This window comes from Molothrus aeneus, chromosome 5 (assembly GCF_037042795.1).
Source record: "Molothrus aeneus isolate 106 chromosome 5, BPBGC_Maene_1.0, whole genome shotgun sequence".
Lineage (NCBI taxonomy): Eukaryota > Metazoa > Chordata > Aves > Passeriformes > Icteridae > Molothrus > Molothrus aeneus.
This window is the reverse complement of record NC_089650.1, coordinates 4,916,680-4,938,755: the sequence shown is the minus strand read 5'-3', so window position 1 is coordinate 4,938,755 and position 22,076 is coordinate 4,916,680. Positions and strand designations below refer to the sequence as shown.

Here is a 22,076-nt window from a genome sequence, read left to right as displayed (position 1 = left end):
CCCCGAACCCACCCGTACCCGCTCCAGGTGACTCTGCCTTGCCAGGGCTGTTGGCATGGATGATCTCCAGCGGTCCCTCCCAACCCTGGCGATCCCGTGACGAGCACACAGACCCCGGGAACGTCCCGCCGACCCGCGAACAGGAACACGACCCCCAGCTCGAAGCACGTTTGGCTCTTTAACCCCAAGCTGAGCGCACGACCCGCGCTGTTCCCGGCCGGGAGGAGCCGCTCGTTGCTCCCGCGGCCCGGCCCGGCCCAGGCCCCACATGGCGGGCGGGCCCCGCTCCGCGCCGCCCCGGCCCCTCCTCAGGTGCGGCCCCGCCCGGCCCGAGCCCGGAAGCGCCGGGCGGCGGTGCGGGGGCGATGGCGGGCGCGGGGCCGCGGCTGCTCCCTCCGCTGCTCTCTCCGCTGCTGCTGTTCCTCCTGCCGCTCCTGCTGCCCCGGCCGCCCGCCGCCGCGGCCCTGCGGCTGCTGCTGGACGCCGCGCCGCCTTTCACATGCTCGCAGCCGGTAAGCGGCGCCGGGAGCGCCGGGCCCGGGCGGGAGCGGGGAGCCGGGGTGGTGGGACGGGGCTCGGGGCCGGCCGGTGTCGCCGTCCCGGTGTCGGTGTCCCGGAGAACACCGCACACCTCTCTGGGGTGCCCCGGCCGGGGAAGCGCTGCTGCCCCCGGCACCTCGGAGCGGCCGCGGCTGAGCCGTGCGGGAAGCGGCCGCAGTCCCCGAGCAGGATGTGAGTCTGTGCTAAGAACTGACGTTGCCCAATGTCCTAAAAGTTTTAACCAGTTCCTTGCAGAGGAGGGGGTTTTAGGAGTGCGCGGGGAATTGAACATTGCATGTGCGTGAGGTTTCTGAGCAGGCGGGTTTTGGTTGCCTTTTCTCCCTGTGAAACCGGCCAGACAGGAGCTGCCAATGCAGCGGCGCTGTAAAAAGTGAACAACCAACATGAGCGAACTTTGAGTAGGAACTCCGAGCTGGTCACTCTGGTGGTTTTTGAGGATTGTTTTGGATTTGTTTTGTTGGTCGTTTTTTTGTTTTGGGGTGTGGTTTTTTTTTGTTTGTTTCAGAGTGTGTAGGAGGGGAAAGAGATCTGCTTTTGCTTTTTAATTCTGTTAACAATAGCAGTGAGGCAGGAAAATGGGCAGTTGTTGTCTAAGCTTTATATGCCATGGTGCACTTTCAGCAGTCTGGAAAAGACAGATAGTCAGGTACAGCTATGGACTGTATAGACAAAATGTGTCCTTTGGGGTGAAAGCTTCTATAATCTTTTCCTGTTCACATTTCCTGTCTTTTGTCTAGTCTTGCACTTCTCCTAATGTTTGACTGTATCCTTACCCCTGTTTTACCAGACCTCTGCTCTGCTGCTTTCTCTCTTATTCAAAGAGACCCCAAGAAAACAGACCAGTTCTGCAATTTTACTTTAGGCTGGACATTGTAGAGTTTCAAAATGTAAACTTTGGCAAAGGGAAAATTACAATATTGCTTAGGCATCTCACAAAACCATGATATCCCAAACCTTGTTAGTCAGAGATTGACAGTAGCATATTAAAGAGTCTCTGCAAGTCCTTGGATGGTTGGGCTCTGACTGACTTTGTCTTGCCTGTCCCTCTTTTTTTAGGAAGTATGACCACAGTAACTGGGTGGAGGGCTCACCAGAACATCACCAACTTTCACAGAGGAGCTGTGTTGCCCCGTGCTCTGGTGTGCACACAGAGCAGTGAATGCTGGGCTGCTACATGCTGTGTGAAAGAGCTGCTATGTTGGCCCTTTCTAGCAAAAAGCCAATTTCCAAAGTGCAGATAGACTGAAGAAAAAGGAGTCAGCTTAAGCCCAGGAGCAGCCTCCTGAAGCAGTTTTGAAGCTGCTGACTCACGTAGGAGAAAGCCCCATCACCAACTGAAGCTGTGACAGTTGAAAACAGTTCTCCCTTCCCTTTCTGTGGGCTGTGCTGTGTTCAGTGGGTGGTTTGGTAACCCTCCCTCCCAACGTGTGGCTGTGGCGTGGCTCAGAGGCAGAGCTGCAGCTGAGCAGGGTGGGTGAGTGCCTCTTCCTTTGTCTAACCCACCCTGCTCACGCTGCTCTTGCTGAGCTCTGGAGCAGGTCAGGCTGAGCCATGGCAGCTTCCTCAGCAAAACCCTCATGAGGCACGGCCTGCTTGGGAGATGAAGTGGTGGAGGGAAAGTGTCATATTAGTCAGTATCAATAGACACCTCTAAGGAAAAATAAATGCTTGTCAATAGCTCATCTTATTAAAATGCACTTAATGGGCCTTATTCACCACCACTCCATCAAACTAGGGCTGAATAGCACAGCTGCAAATCCAGTTCTCACCAGTAACCATTGCTTGTATATGTCATCTGCAGGGGCTTTTTTCCTATGTGCAGGGGGGAAAAAACATCCCACAGCTTAAATACCCATCTGTTTTTTCACCATCAAGTGTTAAATCACTGTGTTCAGTTGTTGTGCTGTAGCTGTTGTGGGATGTGGCATGCCTGGGGGTCCTGGAGGAATGCAGTGGTTGTAACCCTGCTGTCTTTGAGGGGCTGGATAGCTGTACATAGTTTGGTCTCTGAAATTTATCTTGCCAGCTTGCTTCACTGGAAGTCTCTGGAGAAGAATTGATGTAACATCTCCCATGAAGATGAGCCATGGTGGTGCATGTGAGGACAGCTTTTCCCTGCTCTCCTTTGCAAATTGTTCATTTTGCTGTTGACTGACTTCTGTCCTTCCCCTCTGTGGCATCTTTCTGCTGTAGGATGTTAACAATAACCCATGATCAACCCATGAGTGCTGGTAAAGTATTTCTGGACTCCTTGGCATGAAAAGGGATTCAGGATCAAAACTATCGAACTTCAGCATAAAAAGGGTTACCGATCAAAACTATGAAAATATTATAAAGACAACTTTAGAACTGATTGTTATGAAGAAATTTTAACTTTTGAATTTGGATTTGATTTTGCTGAGAATTGATATGAGGGCAAGATAAAAAGTTAGAACCTGTAGAGAAAAATGCTTTAAAAAATTAAAACAGTTTTCTAAAAGATGCTGGTTTCCTACAAGCCTTAAACAAATCATCCTTCAGCATTCATGCCTGTAGTGTGTTAATCTCTGCTTCTTTTTGCTAAGGAGTTAGAAAAGGGAAACTGCAGTAAACTTCAAATCATCTAAGCCTCAGAAGATACATAGAATGGTTCAAAGGTGAAAGGCAGATTTTGGAAAGCTGGAGCCCTTCCCATTCAGCAGCTACTCCTTAAAGGAAAACTGGACACTTGCCTGGCTCCCAGTGGTTTCTTTCTAGTTACCACAGCATCCTGCTGGGAAATCTTTGCCTCCCATTACTTTAATTGAATTGTTATGGGATGATGCTGTTAATCAGTTTCCCAGGTTTATTTCATTCAGATTCTTAGAATTCTCCACAGCATATAGTCTGTTTGGGGTTTTTTTATGTCAAAAGCAAAACAAAAATCATTTAAAAAGAGTGAAACAGTTGCTTAACTTTTTGTGAAAATACAGCAAGTAGACAAGAGTTGACCGTGCCTGTCCTGCTGAGAATAGTTTCAGCATCACCTCAAAATCATCTCCTTCTCATATTTATGCCTCCCATGTCTGTAGCTTTGATTTTCAGCCCTGGTTTCAGCTCAGTTGGTAAGTAAGCCCCACATTGCCACTCACTCACTCACTCACTCATTTCACCATGGAAGTGGGGATGAGAACCAGAAAGGTGAAAGTGAGAAAAATAGTGGGTTGAGGTAAAGACCATTTAATAAGTAAAGCAAAAGCCATGCATAGGAGAACAAGGAGTTGTTTTTCACCACTTCCCCTGGGCAGGCAGGTGTTCAGCTGCCTCCAGGACAGCAGGGATCCATCGTGCATAACAATGACTCTGAAGACAAACACCATCACTCTGAAATCCCCCTCCTCATCTTTCTTCCCCCAGCTTTAGATGCTGAGTTTGATGCCTTACAGTGTCCCTGTGGGTAGCTGGGGTCAGCAATCCCAGCTGTGTTCGCTCCTGATTCCTGCACCCCCAGCCTGCTGGTGGCAGGGGTGTTGGAGAAGCAGAAATGGCCTGTGCAAGCCCTGCTCAGCAAGAACAAAAGCATCTCTCTGTTATCAACACTGTTTCCAGCCCAAATCCGAAATTCTGTCCCATACCAGCTACTGGGAAGGAAATTAACTCTATTACAGCACACTCAAGTAGGGAAACTAGGTTAAATATTTCTGCTGTCCAGAGCCTTGTTAATGTACTCTGGATGAGCCAGTGCATCAAGTAAGGTTTTGTGTTGGTTGGACCTTTACAAGGAGAAGCCAGCAAGTATTCCCTCAGGTGCTGAGGAGGGAGCCAGTGCAGATCTGACAGTGGATAACTTAGTGTGCTGCAAACCAAACTGGTCTTTTGCTCTGATTGCTTCCTGGCTTTTGAATGTCATTGTCTGGAGTTACACGTTTTGGTATAAAAGTGTGCCCTCAGCTATGCCCAGACCTGTTCACCTGGGTACTCTGCAAAAAGGAGATGGGGGTTTTCATGGCAAGTGCTTTCTAGGACTTGCCTTTCCTTGAGCTTCTGAAACCTCTGCCTGCAGTGTGCCTTTATCTTTGCTTCTTTATGCCGATAGTGAGGACATCCTGTGTGGAGGAGTTGTTCTTAAAAGCATTTTCAGCTCTTGGGTCATCCCTGTAGTGCTTGGGGACTGGGAAGGGAGAGGACCAAGAAGTTAATTGGTGCCTTGTAGTGGGAGAATCCTTTCCCTCTTCTTGTGGCAGACCTGCTAAATGCTTGACTAACTGATGGCAGCTTAAAACACTTCAGTATAATCAGCTACACAGAAAAAAAAGTTGCTGGCACAGCAGGTAAGCGGGTTAGTACAGGGCAGGAAAAGCACTTGTGTAGGTAGTCCCTTGAAAACTCTGAGTGGGGCTGGGGAAAGGTGATAAAATACTGTTGGTGATAAAATACCAGATAAAATACTGTTGTTTCCCCATAGAAACCCAGTGTTGAAAAGATAAGAAAGGCTTTAATTAGCAAGTGTCAGTTCTGAATCCTCATCAACAGACAGATGGCTCCTCACTGGGCTCTGGAGTTTTTAATAAATGTCAGAAAGGGCACAACAGCCTCATCAAAGCTGGGAACATCCTTGTGAAGGCTTCACCTGGGATAATAGACCTGGAGGAAGAGAGGATCCCTTTGTACGCTCTGCTGGATCAATATTCATATTGATCATTAATAAAAAGGGGGAAATGCAGCATTTCCTCACTTGTGTTGTCAGCTCTGACACAGAGCACCAGCACTCAAATGAGAGCAGCTGTTGCTGCTTTTCAGGCTAATAATGCCTTATATTTTCTATAAGGGCTTTGTTGTGATGCCATGTACAATAATTACTGATGACTGCAGTAGAACAAGGACAAAATGACTGAATATTAAGTGATGGGCTTTAACAGAAATCATTACATTAGAAAAAATCCCTATGGTTGGTTGCCAGTTATTTTTGTTTCCTTTTGAGGGTTCATCCCAGAGCAGCCACTCACTCTTTGCCCTCAGTGGAAAGCACCGTAGCAGTTGCTGTGAAGAAAATTAACTCCATCTCAGATAAAACCACTGCACCTTTTCACATAAGGGCTTTGTCAGGCCACATAATTTACCTTAAAAAGTCTGATTGAGGGTCTGTTTTTTTTCATAGCTTAATCTGTTCTTCCATACAGGTATTCACAATTTTTATTTTTCTCTTTTCCAGTGTTTGTAGTTAGCCAGTTTGGTTTCATCAGCATTTGCTTATTTGCTTTTCATTCCTTTTATTCTTTCTTTCTTTTTTTCTTTTCCATTACTGAAGGATTTAGGTTGCAGGTGCTGTTTTTCAATATACCTCTATCTTGGCTGCATTTGTGGTGCAGTAATTGGAGTGTGGATGTGTTTCTTGTGAAGGGTGCCTGAAGGCTGGATTTATACCTGTGTGTATTGTTCTGACTTGTGTAGCAAAAGCCTGGAAGAGATTTTCAGGTTTTATTCTTTATATAAGCATGAGGATTAATGGCAAATCTTCCTGCTTTCCTTCCAAGGAACAGATACATGAGCAGAAACGTAAGCATTGATCTCTGAGGTATTTTCATTGCCAAAAAGGCACAGCTGGCTTGTTCAAGCACCCTTCCCTAAAAATGGAAATATACCCTTGGACATAGCCCCAAATACATTTGCAGTTGACATTAGGAAGTTGTAGAGAGCTCAAAACCCAGCTGCCTTCCCTGCTCCACTGAAATGAATTATATGGTGGCAATGGTTGACCATGATACCCAGCTTTATTTGTCATGGCACAGGAAATGAGTGAGAGCAAACCTGGCCCTCCTCTTGATTTTCCCTGTCAGTGGCAGCTTCAGGCTTCCTTCTCACACTAAGCAAGCAAGCTGACCATGCTTCTCTCTGGTGACCATGGGGCCTTCCAGCGTAATCAAAATATAACTGGGAGAAGCCAGGCAGAGCCCACATAGCTTCTGGTTGCTTCTTTATGATCAGGGCATCTTTATTCTTAATAAGAAAGTGTCTAATTCTGATGAGTTTTTCTTTCCTCAGCACAGTGGTGTTTGGTCATGGGTTGGACTGGATGATCTCAGAGATGTCACATAAATTGTGCCCAAGTTTCATGCTCTGTGTCTTTGGTTGTTTGATTAGCAGCTCAGCCCAGTGTTTCCATCATGGTTAATTCTTCTAATTTGTGTGCATCACTGAAGTGCTCTTTCCTGCCCCTCTCCCAGCACTGAGCAGAAGCAAGTTGCTGTCAGTTTTATTCTGAGAGTAATATTCTTGTTTCTTTCCCCCACAGGATTTAAACTGTATCGTAAGAAATAGTAAGTAATTTTTTTCTTTGTTGCAGTTTTCTCATCAGATCATGCGCTTTTTTTCTATTTTTTTTTGTTCTTTTTTTAACTGGGTTCATACAGCATGTTTTTCCTGCTAGAATCAGAGAGTTGTAAAGGGAAACACTGCTATCATGCCCTGCTTTGGGAGTTTACACTTTGATCCATTATAAGCTCCAGCTAGAAGAGGAATGGAAAGTTATGTCTTTTTTGGGATAGAGTTTGGGGGAAGGAGTGGCATGAGTAAAACCCAACCCAACTTTTTTAGTTTCTATTTAAAGCTGGAATCATCAGTTTTTAAAGAAATGGGGATTTAAGGACAAGTAAATGTTCATTACAAGCCACTATGATAGTACTTGATGAAAAATTAGTGTATGAAGTAGAATTAAAAAAGGGGCATAGAGGGGTGCAGTTGAGAGCAATTAATGTAAATTATTGGGTGTAAGGGGTCAAGTCTTAGCAATGGCATGCCTCTACAAGACCTTAATATAATTATGGGTAATGTTGTGAAAAGTGTTCTGTAAAACAAAAGGAAAGTGTTCTGAAATTGTCCCTTTGGAACCTGGAGGCAGCTGGGCAGCACTGCAGAGCTCCTTGGCTTTCCCTTTCAGCCCTTGTTCTAAGCAAGCTCATTCCTGCCTCCGTGCCCAGCCCTGTGTCATACTGACACAAGGATTTTTGTACCAGTGTGTTTGTGTTTGGCTCGCCAAATCAGGGAGAGGACTATGCTGAAAATAACTAGATTTAAAACTTCCTTGGCAGGAGAGGGTTTGGGTGGGATCAGGTTGGATATTTCCCACTGGCACACAGCCACTGGAATACAGCTTGACAACATGGCTAAGCCAAACTGCAGCACCAGCATAAAAATGCTGCCTAGGTTAAAAATTTAGTTTAAATTCTGCTTTATGGCTTTTGTTATGTTTTTCTGCTCTAGGGGAAATCTGGGATTTTTTTAGTGTTTAGTACACTCTTTACTGAAAGGTACTTTATTCTTGTCAGGCTTTTTGTAGATATTTTTTTGTAAAATGAGCATTTGAGGATTGTCTAATTACTCTAAGCCTAAAGCCATACTGTTTGACTGAAGTGCCCACTTTCCCCTGTTTCCATCACATATCCATCAAAACAGACCCCAAGTGTACTTTAGGGGGGGCCTGACTGTGCTATTTTTAACATGCTCTGAGAAGTCAGACGCGTTACAAAAGCCTAAGTGGATCATGTCTGTCTGATGCCTGTCATACCTGATTTCACTTTCTGATGATGCTACAGGACCAGCTCTCCCTAACTCTCTGCTGACAAGCACAGTTTATTTTTCTGTCCAGGGACCTCATTAATTTAGGCAAGGCATAACAGGCAGTTGTTGGAAGCTGAATTCAGATGTATATTCAAATTTGAGGAAAAGCAGTTTGGTAATTAACTATTGGAAGGTAATTAACTATTGGAGCAATTTCCCTGGGTATCTGACAGGTTTCTTATCACTGGAAGGCTGGAAATTAGCACTAACATAGGCCTGTTTCAGCAGAAAGTTTAAGGAAATACTGAGTAAACTTACTTGATCTGTTTTGGCTGACTACACTGATAGTGACAAGTACTAACAGATTTTAAGGAAAAAAGCAAATGGAAATTACTAGAATAAGTTTAGATTATTACAGGCAATTTACAGAGAACTTCCATACAGAAAACTAACTAATTTTCTGAGCTGGAAGCAGTCTGTCACCCAGTTTTCCCCTCAGATTAAACCTGACCCAGAGAGCAGATCATAATTGCAATTAAGCAGAGGTTGCTCAGCCCCAGTCTAAATGTGGGTTTCCTTTGCTGGACAGGCACTTGCATGGAGTCGAGCTGGCTGCAGGTTGCTGCCTGGACTCCCTCTGCTCCAAGCAGTCTCCACGTTTCTTCTGATGTTTTCCGTAAGGAGGATGGAAAACTGGTCCCTGTGCTTCAGATAGAGTGGAAAGTGGCCACAGATGGTAAGTGGTGGTTGTTTAATTTGAGCCTGGAGCAGAGGAAAAAGGTGGGATCTAGTAAGGATAGATAATGGTTTCTCTGGGTCTGGATTGAAGGCACTTGAGACAGTAATTCATGTTCAGACTCAGGTGTTGATTATCTCTATCAGTAAAACAGTTTCACAACCATGAGTTTGGCAGCTTTTCATTAGCAAGGCACAAAAAGGCTAACTACCTTTTGTTACAAGGTCTTTTAAGACTAAACTATCCAGTTAAGAAAGGACACCTAGATCATTTTCCCTTTTAACCCAGTAACTGATCCCTGGAAGCCCCAGTGCGGACTTGTCTGCCCAATTATAGTACCTCACCCAAACCCATGAAGAAGAAGGTAAAGAACAACCTGCCTCCACCCTAAAACCTCCATTTTGCTTCATATTTATTTCTATATTCTAAAATCCCAAACTCTTAAGTTTTCCACCCTGTGATATCACACACTTCTAACCAACTACACACCCCTGTAATTCCAGTGCTATCAATCAATTTTGGAAGCCTTCTTCACAGCCTCAGGTCAAATGCAGTGTTCTCTTGTGGGTCTGTGCCTTTAGGCACAGAAAGTTTAAAATTCTCAGCATCCAGGGTTCCAACAGATAGAGAGGAGAACTATGATTTCAAGTCATGAAAGCAGATCTTTGGAAGTGGAGAGGTTGGCTGCTTAATTTTGTTTGGTGGGTGTAATCTCGTCTTTGTGTGCCTTGGTAAAGCAATAATTGTCTCATTGTTGGAGCCTAAATGACTGTCGATAAGTCACATTTTCTAACTCCCCAAAAATCTTGGATTGTTTGTCTGTAAATGATACTTCCCTTGCATACTCTTGTCCAAAGTTTTGCACTGCTTTAAGACAGAATTAAACACATTCATTTCTTCCTTCTGCAGGGGCTGTCTGAGGGCTGTAGAGTTATGGTCTCTAGCTAGGGTGGTGTAGAAGCAGGTGTGACTCAGGTAACCCAGTCATTGAACTCACCTGTGCTTGTCTGCTCTCTCACTGGGACCGTGTGTACCAAAGCAAAGGCATGTTTGCTTTGGCACCCAAGCTGAACAAGGCAGCTTGGAGAGAGCTCAGCACAATACCACATCTGTGGAACTGCCAGGGTGTGTGTGGAGAATGCAGTCACCTTCTCCTCTGCTCCTTCATTCGCACAGATGTAGCTCTGCCATGCAGGACATCCTTTAGGCTGAGTGCTGTTAGTCAGCCCTGCATGCTCCCTTTCCCATGGCCAGTTATCTTCACGTTGGGATCCTCAGCCCCTGAAAGCAGTTAAACTGTGGCAAGGCCAGACACAGCAGTGCTCTCTGTGGGGGCTGCAGCCTCTCCATGGGCAGAGAGAGAAAGGTGAGCAGCTTTGTCCCTCTGTCCCTGCAGCCAGCATCCGCTCTCTGGAAGGGGCCGAGCTCGCCGTCATGCAGGTCAGCAGCAACCAGCAGATCTGTGCCCAGTTTGACTTCCTGAACAATTTGCCCCTTCAGGTCCGTCCAGATGGAGGCCGGGTGAGTGCAGAGGGATCCAAATTATGTTTTCTAGTCTGTGGACTTGTTCCTGCTTTCACTGTTTCATGGCAAGGTTGTTGATTAAAAAGTACAGGCTGCTTAGAGTCTGTGTTGGACTTGAGACCTGCTGTCATTTCCCATTTCTCTGTCACTCTGCCCATCCTTCAGGATTTAAGAATTGCTGCTTTTAGTTGCCTGGCCTGTGTCACCACTCGGGAGGTTGCTTAAAGCAAATCATTGTAGGGGTTCTTGTGGTGGTGTTCGCAGGGGTCCCAGGACCAGGGAAGAGATGAGAATCTTACTTCATGTTTCAGAAGGCTGATTTATTATTTTATGATATATATATATATTATATTAAAAGAAAACGATATATTAAAACTATACTAAAATAATAGAAGAAAGGATTTCATCAGAAGGCTTGAAAGGAGAGGAATGGAATGATAATAAAATCTTGTGACTGACTGAGAGTCCAAGACAGCTGGACTGTGATTGGCCATTAATTAAAAACAACCACATGAGACCAATCACAGATGCACCTGCTGCATTGCACAGCAGCAGATAATCATTGTGTTTACATTTCATTCCTGAGGCCTCTCAGCTTCTCAGGAGAAAAAGTCCTAAGGAAAGGATTTTTCATAAAACATGTCTGTGACAGGTTCTTGCATTCTGCTTCCGAGCATGATATTTTATAGCTTTTAAACTCAACTCTTACTATTGCTTCCACTTCTTTCTTGTACTCTCTTGTTGTTGAGGAAAGCACCAACCTTGGGGGTGGTCATTCAGATTACACTCCTTCTAGGGAACTCATCAGAAAAGTGCTAAGCATCTACAACAGTAAGGAATATAAACAGTAAGGATTCCATTCCTTAACCACACAGAATTTGGCCATAGTTAGCTTGCCACTTACCAAATACCACTATCCCAGAGTGCCTCTCCCAGAATTTGCACAGCATTGCTGATGCAGAAGACAGTGTAGGTTTAAGAATATATGTGTGGAATGGCCAGGTACAGAACTACATATGTATAAGTGCAATTCTAAATGCTTAGCACTTGCACAGTGCTACAAAATTCATACTAGACTGAAATTTCCATCTTGAAACTGCATATTTTATTCTGGTCTCTTTTCAGTTCAGAATGTAGTTTGGTGGAAGTTCCACACAATGGTTTGGCGTAAAACTGTTGTATCAGCTCAAAGATCCCAAGAAAAATTCTAATTCTAAACAGAAGAATTGAGACAGAGAAAGAGACAAGTGTGTTTAATACACTTGAGTTCCAATTTTTCATAGTCAAGCTTCAGTTAAAGGGTTACATGGGATTGAGGGAACACAGTGGAACAGGGCCAAGTCAGCTGTTAATTTCAGTGCTTAAATTGTCCTTTAAAGTCCTTGTGGATGTGTTTTGTTTTCAGTGGAATTTCACTTTTGATCGTTTTGAAGTAGAGCCTGGCCAGACTTACCAAGTGACTGTGTATCACCTGCCCAAACTGGGTGTAAATGGAGACTACAATTGCAAGTCCACGTCTCTCACAATGCCTGGTAAGAGGTGATTTAGTTCACTTAGGCCTTGAGTTTAGGAACGTGGTGGTTTGTGGACCTCTGGCAGGAATGTGGGGGTTTGTGGGCCTGACATCACTGCTCCTTCTACTTCATTTAAAATCTCTCAGAGCGACCCCTCTGCTTGATGCAGCTGGAATTACAGGTCAGAATTTCCAAATCAGAAGTTTGGCTTCTAGTACTAAGTCCTAGACACGTGAAGGTCAATTTCAAAGGCACAGTTAGGCATAATTTACCAAGAAATTTGGTAGTGCTGGGTGTCTGACCCTTTCTTGTCGATGTGAAAATTTTCCTATCACTAAAAGAATTTTTACTGTGTTCCCCAAGGTTGCTGAGCATCTGCAGGTCCCTCTGGCTGCACTGACTGCTTCATAAATATTTAGTGCTTCATACAGATATTGAAAACTGGTTCTTAAGTTTTTTCTTAACTTGCTCATAGTTGTCAACCTGACTTTGTAGTTATAAAATGGCAAAGTGTGGAGTGTGTCAGCCAATGTGAGCTGGAAAAGGAGAAGAGATCACTCAATTTTCAGCCTTCATACCCTTTCTTCTGCCTGTTCACACTAAGAACTTCCAGGCTTTTATCCTCTACTATTCTTCAGAAACCTGATGCGTGGTGTTAAGCTCAGCAGCTGCAGGGAGCTTTGCTGGTTAGAGCTTACACATGAATTACAGAGACACTGTAAATCCATAAACTTTGTGAAGTTTAAATTGGTAACTTTGCAAGTTGGAAATTTGAGATGTGAAATGTTTTATGTCAACTGTCTAAGCAGGGAGTTGTTACTTTTCCTTTGTCCAAACCCTGGAGGAGAGGCATAATTTAAGGCTGAGAGTTGTAAATCCCCCATTGCTAAATGTTGAATATGTAACTCTGGATTTAACTGTGAAGCAAGTCCCAAAAAGCAGGGCCAATCTGCTAAATAAAGGGAATTAGAAATGTGGAGGAGTGTTTCAGGATAAGAAAGATTCCAGCCTCCTGATTTTCCTGTGTCAGAGTGCCTTTGAAAGAATCTATTGCTGAGGTGTGATTACAAGGTGTGGGGATGAATATGAGGTTTTAATTCCACTATTGTCACCCTTTTTGCACCAGTGTTACATTATTGCTGTAGTGTGGTATGTTTTTGGTTCTGAGAAGAAAAAGAACCAAACACCCCATGACATCAGTGAGTGGACTGGAAACCAGTACTGTTCTTCTACAGAATTTTGTCACTGGTTTAGAACAAAGGTGTCTGCTTATTTAGGAGACCTTGTTTAGGTCTCTGACTTCTGATAAAAAATGTGATTTTTTCCTAAATGGAGCTACAATGTTTCTGACTGACTACTGATGGTCTTTCTTGCAGACTGCAGCGATTCTCTGATGAGAAGAACCATCCCATGTATCAAGACAGGTAAAAATACTTGAGTCACATAGACATGGGTGCTCTTTTGGAATGTTTGACAGCTGAGAAACACGACAATATCTGCCCTACTTCCAGGCAGCTTGTGGGAGCCCAGGATCCAGGGTGAAGTTCTAGATGATACAACTCTGCTTGTGAGCTTCCACCCATGGATGGAGCCAGCCAGGTACCGAATCCATGTGGCCAGTTACATGCATGAGAAGAGGTGTAAAATGACCACACAGGATTTCACTGAGGTAAGTCCCTTCCCAGGTCACACCTGCTCTGGAGATTTGGGCAAACATCTTAAATGCTTGCTAAACCAGGACATGTGAACAACAATTTTCAAGGAATTATTTTTTAATTGCTTTTGGAAAGGGGAATTTGGTAGGTAAAAGATCAAAAAAAGAGGTTTTATAATGTATAAAGCAGCCTATAAACACCTGCAAAGTCAAATTTTATATTTGGCTATCTGGGCTTTATTACTTTTTTCAAGCCAGTGCCTGGGGAGCTAAGACTAAGCAAATTAACCAAAATTGAGATGCAAAGTTTCAATAAATCATTGAAGTACTTTATCAAAGATGATCACAGGAAGGTGTTAATTAAATCTTTTATATAAAGAATGAGTGATTTACTAACAGATGCTTCATTCAAGCTGAGAATCAATTTCTGTAGGTCTTATAGTCTGTGTTGCTGAGAATCTTAAAGTGTCCAGACTGTGTTCTGATATAAAAAATGTTTCCCTTCAGGCGTTTGAGGGAGGAGAAATAGTGAATATTTGGAATCACTCTCCACCCTTCCTTGTGTGAGGGCAGATATGTTGGCATTCAGTTTGTTTAGTCTTTCTATTCCTTAACACTTAAAACCCTTAGTACTGCCTGCACTGGTAAGTTTAAGCTGTTACTGACACAGATGGGACAGCTGTGTGAGTATTTCCCTGGTGGAAGGGAATACACCTCATTTTGGAGTTTGTATCTGCTAATCACTGTGAAGAATTAGGTTATCATGATATTGACTGTGTACAGCAGGTAGCAAGGGCAACTTACTTGCCTGTTCTAGTGTCAGAAGTAGTGTTGGCAGCTGCTTTTAATTAAACAAGGAGGCTTGTTAATGTTTACACATTACAGAGCTGAAGACATCTACATTGTTAAGAAAATGTAAGTTTTAACTCCTTTGAAGTTGTACCAGGTACATCCCTAATTATTTCCTGTTACCTGTGCAATCTTGGCCTGTTGTCTTAATTGCATTGTCACACAGGACAGCTGCAGAGGTGGGGCCAGAACCTTTACCCATTCTGTTCTCTCTGGGCTTCTTGTTCAAAAGGAAAAAAAGATAGCTTCTGCTTCTTTGGACCACTCCATTTTTACATGTCAGCTTTTTCTTTTTTCCCTGCTTTCATTTGGTTTTATTCCTTCCCTTATAACTTGCATCTGATTTCTGCAGGATGGACTGCAACAGCAAGTGAATGTCACAATCAAAATAGAGAACATAAAAGCTTGCTGCAGATACAAAATACAGGTGGGATCACACTGTTGTGCCTGTGTCCTTCCTTCCCAGTCAAGGCAGTGAGCACCTTAGGAATGTCAGGAGTTTTTCACAGTGTTTTGTTCTGAGAGTGGCTAATCTGCAATTACCTGCATCAGGGAAATATTATGGCTGAAAGAATTTTTACAGAGGTATTTGTAGGGGGATAGAATCTAAGATAATAAAGATGGTGTAGAAAGCAATCTTACCCCTAAGGAGCTGCAGCTGGGCCAATTACCAAAGATTAGAACAGGCCTGAGTTTTAACAGGCCACAGCTGTGACCAGTGAGAAGAAGAGCGCTATAAAAGAGTGGGGTTGCCCCTTGAGAAGGGAATTGGGATTAGTTGGTTGCTTTGTGAAGGAGAAAGAGTCAGTGCTCTGAGGAGCTGCCCACGAGAAACACTGGGAAGGTGTGAAACTTTGTGATAAGGAGACAACAGCATGAAACCCCTGCAATAAGATGACAACAGGTATTCTCTGTAGTCAGTGGCTTTTCCTTAGTGCAGGGCTGCCAAGTCAGAGATTATGGGAGTGAGAATGGCAAATGTGCAACCTCAGGAGCTGACAGCTTTTGTCATGTGTGGTGTAAGAATTCTTGATTAATCTTGTTTTCTGAAGGGAAATGAGAACTCTGTGTCTCTGTCCTAAAATACAAGGAACATTGAGGCAGGGAGAAAGTAAATCAGGCAGCAAAATTTCTTTTAAGAATAACTGCTGTTTTCTGGATTCTTTTCAACTGCAGATTCAGCCATTCTTTGCAAACTGTGGCACAGACTGTCTGAGACACTCTGCTTCCATCCCATGTGAACCACTTCCAAGTGAGAACCACTTCTCTGTGAATTAGATTCCCATTGTTTTACAGCTGAGAACTGAATTTTTAACATAACTCTTGTCTTTTGCAGGTACAGAACCATCGGGTAAGAAGTTCTTGCAACACCCTGAAACTTTTTTTGCTGCTCTTCTGTTGTGTAGAATGAGAAATGATCCTTCCTGCAAATGACCCAATGGGCAGGAAACATCACTGTTGAAAATTTTATATTATTTGAAAATAGTGGACAGCCCATAAGTGGTGCATGAACTGTACCAACCATAACTGGAACCCACCAAAGCTCCCACTGAAACCTCAGAGGATGTGAAAATCAGCACGTGGCAACCACTTGGTAACAAAGCACCAAACCAATGAAGAGCAGGGAGCCCCCAGAGCCTAATAATGCTCTTGGTCTGGACTGTCATGTGAGGGATGGAGAGTTTAGGTCATAAGGGTTTAATTGTTCAGGGATTTCTTTGTTCAGGGTCCCTCTTTGACCCACCAAGCTCACCCAGCCAGGTATATATATATCATAATCAATATGTGCAGTAAATCTCTGATGGAGATGAGAGCCTGGTGTCTAAAATTTCTTTAACAGTCCCCTTGTAACACTGAGTTCAGAATTAATTGTGCTAAGAATGACTTCACCATGATTTAATGAGGCAAGTATTTGTATGCAGTGTGAACCTTAAAGAGCAATTTTTTGAGAGACACTTCACTTGCATAGAATTCTTTGAGAAGCAGTTTTGACAAGAAGAGTCTTAATATAAAATACTTTCTGTCACTTTGCTCAGTGTTAAAAAATTTGCATAATATAAAGCAGCTTTTGGAGAGAATAGCATGCATATATTCATTTTTATGAATGTCAAGATAACTTGTGCATAATGATTTGACATCTTTTTTTTTGGCTGCAACACCTGTAAGGATCTTTTGCCCAAAATTAATTTTTTTTTTAAAAAGGAAAAATTGAAATTCACCTGCAAATTGAAATTCTTGACCCAAAATAGGGATGTTTTATTTTTTTTTTAAGCTAGATTACATGAACAGGCAGGACATGGGCGGCATGCCTGTCAAAGCTGGGTAAACATTGCTATTTAGAGGAAGGTTCTTGATCTGTGTTTTCAGTGTGCTGCACATATGGTTCTTTGTGTGGAGCAAGTTTATGGTGTACAGCAGCACCATGCAAGCAGGAATTGGTTTGGAGAAGTGGCTGTGGGTTGTAAGGGGGAAGTACTGGTCTGCTCAGCAAAGCCAGGCTCCTCCTCCCTTGGCTTCTGCTGCTCTAGGACCTTCTGCTCTTTGGTGGAACTGTGTCTGATGGTTTTGTTTTGCAGATGATATGATGATATGGCTCTACTGGTGTATCACTGGCATCTCTGTGTTGCTGGTGGGGTCAGTCATCACAGCTGTGCTGTGTATGACTAAAAAACGAGCAGGTGAGACTCATACCAGCCAGGAAGAAAAAATCCAATGCTAAAGAATATTTTTTCTCCTTCTGTACCTATTCCTATTGTGGTTTAGTTCCTTTCTGTTCTGCTGCCTTGCCACTGAGATAATGCCTAACATTATCTCATCTTCTGTTTTACATTATGGGACTTGCAATGTCCTTATTCCATCCTCTAGATAAGTAAAGCCTTCCACAGGTTGTCCTCTCTCATGCTCCACGTTCATAGCACTTCAGAGGTCATGAAGGGAAAAAGGAATTTTGTAGTTCAGCCCTTGGTTTCCTGCAGATTTTTGCACGTTTTTTCCCCCTGCATTGCATAAGAGTGTTGTTGAACAGAAGCTTCCTGTTTGTCCACACTGTAGTCGACCCCTTGTTCCCCAAAGTCTCTGCAAAATTAATTTTATACTATTGTGAGATTGGATAAGGTTTTTCAATTGAAGTGGAAGGGAAAAAAAACAGGACAGAGGCATCAAACAACTTGGAAAATTGGGTACTTAAGGGCTAACTCCTAGTTTTCTGTGCTGCAGCCATGAGGCAGTTATCTCAGGGAAGCTGTGCAACTCACTGCTTGTTTTGTTTTCTTTTTACATGAAAGGAAGAACTGACCATCTTTTGGAAAGTTTCTTAACATCAAATTCATCTATAAGATGCAGCTAAGGACATTTTAGTCACCCCTTCAGAGAAGCTTCTTAAGAAAAAGCCGTATTTTAAAAGCCTCTTCTCCTTAAAGAGAGGTCACAGGACAGTTGGGGGTTCTGTACTTGAGACTGCCACGATTTGGGGAAGAAGCTGAAAGTTCATTTTGAGTGCATTGTCTCCTTTCAAAGGAAAAATTTAGCAAGAACTGGCTGTAGAAGAGTCTTTAATCTTTCAGTATGTTTTTTTTATTAGGCTTCTCCCTCCTTAAAGCTTTATCTCCCTACGCAGTTAAAGATTTATTTTTTTAACCTAATCTATGGAAGGTGGTGTGATTTTAAGCATTTAATCTTACTTCATGCTTTCAGAACTGACAGTGACTCTCTCTCTTCCAGAGCGCCGGCGAGGGAAATGCAACCATGACCATTTGCAAGCTGGTAAGATGCAACTGTGCTTGGTCAAGCACTTCTCATGCAGGTCTCACACTGTTGCCCAGAAGGGGCTTTTGTCGGCTCTAACTACTCTGTAGATGCTTCTCAAAACCAAAAGTTAGCCTGTTTAGCTAAAAGAAGCTTTGTATACGGAATTTGAAATGCTGTATTTGTGAGATGGGAGGTAATTGCTTTGGAATGTGGGGAGACTTTTTACCCAGCCAAGGCTGTACTAGCAGAAGGAGCTTTGCTAATCATCTAGGCCATAGCAACAGCAGATTGGTTTGGGGTGGGTGCACTCAGCTCTCCACCAGAGAATACAGCAATATTTGCAAACCTCTTGAAGCTGCTGCAGTGTTTTTGTGAGGTGAAAGTTGATGAATCATCTGGGCATTATCATAAATCACAGCTTCACTGTGCCTGTACTTTCATATTAAATTTACTAAATGAGATGTTGTCCACATACATTGCCAAAATGGCATTAAAGCTTAAAAGTTTTGTTAATAGCCTGCTATGCTGATTAGTGCTGACTCACACCTTTACAATTTGGGGGCTGTGGCTGTAATTAACATTTTCCTGCCTTCCATCAGCACCGTACACGTACACCGAGCTGCCCCTGCCACCCTTGAAGCAGCGGAAGGTTTGGATCGTGTACTCCGCTGATCACCTGCTCTACGTGGACGTGGTGCTGAAGTTTGCTGAGTTCCTGATGACAGTCTGTGGCACTGCTGTGGCCCTGGATCTGCTGGAGGACCACCACATCTCAGAGCTGGGGCCCCTACCCTGGCTCACGCGGCAGAAGAAGGAGATGGAAGAGCTGTCTTCAAAGATCATCATCCTGTGTTCTCGGGGCACCCAGGCCAAATGGCAGGCCATGCTCGGGAGTGAGCCTGTGTGTCTCAAGCAAGATCAGCAAAAGCCAGTGGGAGACCTGTTCACCCCAGCCTTGAACCTGATCCTGCCAGATTTCAAGAAGCCAGCCTGTTTTGGGATGTACATAGTTTGCTACTTCGAGGGAATAAGCAGTGAGAGAGATATACCTGATCTGTTCAATGTCACATCCAGATACCAACTGATGGACAAGTTTGAGGATATTTATTTTCGGATTCAGGATCTGGAGAAGTTTGAACCTGGGCGGATCCATCGAATCCAGGAAATCACAGCTGAAAATTACATCGATACCCCCAGTGGGAGGAAGCTGAAAGAGGCCATAGAGAAGTTCAAGAACTGGCAGACTGAGCACCCAGACTGGTTTGAGAGTGAAACCATCTGCCTGGATAGTGATGAAGAGTTGCATTCCCTGAGCAGAGAGAGCCAGGTGGGTTCACTGCTGAGTGAGCCAGGTGGAATTGTGAAACACCAGCTGCACCTGCGTGAGCCTGACCCCTGTTACACCATCAGCCTCCACGTGCATGAAGGTGAAAGTACAGGCTGCAAGCTGCAGCCTCAGCTTAATCCATGTGGGGATCCAAACTCCCAGACTGTGGTCCTTCCTATGGATGTTCCTCCAGTTCAGGTAGTGGAGCCAGTCTCTTCCATGGAAGGTAGAAATATACTCAGTCACCATGTGCTGAGCAATGAGGACTGTATGGAAGGAGTTCCTCTTCTGGAGACAAGCTTTCCAATGAGGAATAATCTTATCCTCCACGAAGGCTCTGAAGCTTCAGCAGCTGACCAGAGTCCTGCAAACTTGTCAGATGAGCTGAGTGACCATCTGGATGGACTCATGTGCCCTCTTTATCAGCAGAGTGTCATCCCTTCAGAGCCATATCTCTGCCAGGGGGAGGCTGACCAGCAGCACCTGCTGGTCTTTGATGACCAGTGCAAAGACCAGAGACAGTCAGTGCAGTCAGACCAGGGCTACATCTCCAGATGTTCCCCTCTGCCTCCTGACGACCTTCTAGAGGAGGAGGAGGAAGAGGAGGAGGATCAGGAACAACAGGGGGGCTTCCACGAGCTCTCTCCAGAGGTTTTGAACAGTCTGAAGAGCCTCCAGAAGCAGCTGTTTTTCCAGGACATTCAGAGGCACTCTAGCTGGAGCTATCCAGCAGAGGTGATGGACATTGACCAGTCTTTGGAGGACTCTTAGGCTCTGCCTGGGACCTGCCCTGTTTGAAATACAGGGATGGAAGGTGGTCCCATGCAGAGCAGCACTGAGACTGCATTTCCAGCACTATCCTTGTCCTTGCATTGTAAATGGCTTAGTGCTGGGACCTTCCTGTGCTGCTGGGATGCAGCACTGCCCAGCACATGTGGAATGTTGCTCCTCTGTGGAGAGAAGCCAGGAGTATTGGCCACCCCTGTGAAAGAACAGGCAGTGCTTCTGTTCCTTGGGGAAAAGCATTACTCTGAATTCTCACTGATGGATGGCAGAAAAATTACTGTGGCTCATCCACTCGTGCCTTCAAAATGCCCTCCAGCTGTGCTGATTCTATTGCACTGGATAAAAGTCACAGGCATGGCTTAGAAAATAGGTTTAGATAACATGGTGACATTTGCATTGCCATTTTAATACACATTTTGAACATTTCCTTGTAAATACTGCATTAAAGACATATGCCTTAAATTTCAGCTAGATTAGGGCTGTCTCTACCTGGTTGATAAATGTGCCTAAGATTTTCTTTTCCCCACTCATCATTCATTTGCAGCTGCATTTCCATGGTCATTTGGAAATCAAGTGGAATAGCTGAGAATAAGTGGGATAAATGTTTAAATTGAGAGTCTCCATAACTCTTCCTGCCTCTCTACTGGGAGCTATGTGCTTGAAAACCAGCAACAGTAGTGAAGGGGGAAGAGGAGACCAAGAAATGGAATTTGGGATGCTTTTTACAGTTTTAAGAAATGTGGAGCTGAATACAGAATCAGGGGAATCTGGTGTATTCTGTGACACACTGCTGCAGTGCTGTTTGCTTTTGGATATCTTAGCACCAGGAAGATGTGAACTGAAGATATAGATAGTGACACACAAGGAAATAAAGGACTGTTTTGGAGGAGGATAAAGTGTAGCCTCAGCAGATGCTGTTTGAGTGGAAATTAAATCTGAGTTAAGGGAGGCTGAGCAAAAAACCACTGTAAGATGTACTTGTGTGGGTTTAAGCTCAAGCACAGGTAGTTCAGATTAACCACAGTGGAATGCTGAACAGACTAAGGGATTGATCTTCCAGGAGCAGTGATGGTAAGGCTGGCATTTACCCTGTTTCTTATCACTGGATAACAACCTGTGAGATGTAAACACATCCAGGCCTTTTTCCTTTGTTGTTTTCTCATCCATCTAACTTGTCGAAAAATCTTTTATCTCAGCTTTTTTAAAATCTAATGTCTTCAAAAGAATCTATTCTTTTCTCTTGCAATTGATTTTGTATTGTGTGTATTTTATAATTTTGTGTCAAACCTGTGGGGTTTTTTTCCTTAAATTAAAAATGAAGAATACTTTTTTGGATATATTTAGTTAAATACTTCTGTGTCCTCAATTCTGCCTAACTCCTTATGTTGAGTTCTTAGTATTTGTTACAGGAATCTGAGGCAAAACTGAGCCAGAACTGAACTGGTTCATGAATGTCAAAATATTCCTGCAGATCACAGTATGGAGATGAGCTGGACAGAGCTGAGGGCCTGCAGCCATGGGAAGCATCCCTACATCCCTTCAGAAGGAGTGGTAAAGGAATTGTTTGTAATTTCCATGCAGGACTCTTAGGACAGCTTAATAACAAAGGGACAGTCCCTGCAGGGATCCAGGCCTAAGGCTGGGAGCCTTCCTGCTCCAACAGGAATCCAGTCTAACCCAACAGAGCTAAGCAAGAGGCAGCTGTGATCTCAATGCTTCTCCAGTGAGAACCCATTTCCCAGATTATGTCAGTAATTGCCATCTTGATGATCCCACTTCTAAAAGTTTCTTTTATCTTACAGCAATTAACATGTAAATCTGATTTTTTTTCCCCCGTGAGTCTTTTTCAAGTGGTATAAATTC

General features: G+C 43.9%; 1 protein-coding gene across 1 annotated transcript; it reads left to right on the top strand.

The window, feature by feature from the left end:
- Nucleotides 1-2,651: 2,651 nt before the first annotated feature.
- Nucleotides 2,652-21,552, top strand: IL17RA (interleukin 17 receptor A). The gene is made up of 13 exons (XM_066550779.1): nucleotides 2,652-2,659; nucleotides 6,812-6,836; nucleotides 8,666-8,812; nucleotides 10,209-10,333; nucleotides 11,742-11,868; nucleotides 13,227-13,274; nucleotides 13,362-13,519; nucleotides 14,706-14,780; nucleotides 15,530-15,605; nucleotides 15,690-15,704; nucleotides 16,930-17,031; nucleotides 18,074-18,115; nucleotides 18,700-21,552. Exons 3-13 carry the CDS (start codon nucleotides 8,674-8,676, stop codon nucleotides 20,196-20,198), a joined length of 2,406 nt encoding a protein of 801 aa, XP_066406876.1. The 5' UTR covers nucleotides 2,652-2,659; nucleotides 6,812-6,836; nucleotides 8,666-8,673; the 3' UTR covers nucleotides 20,199-21,552.
- Nucleotides 21,553-22,076: the final 524 nt, after the last annotated feature.

What these genes read in the sequence shown, in the direction of transcription:
- IL17RA (XM_066550779.1), top strand. Translation starts at nt 8,674, where the DNA reads ATGGAGTCGAGCTGGCTGCAGGTTGCTGCCTGGACTCCCTCTGCTCCA. An exon ending in CACGTCTCTCACAATGCCTG is followed by an intron (nt 11,869 to 13,226) that starts GTAAGAGGTGAT and finishes TCTTTCTTGCAG; the next exon opens with ACTGCAGCGATTCTCTGATG. An exon ending in CCATGACCATTTGCAAGCTG is followed by an intron (nt 18,116 to 18,699) that starts GTAAGATGCAAC and finishes GCCTTCCATCAG; the next exon opens with CACCGTACACGTACACCGAG.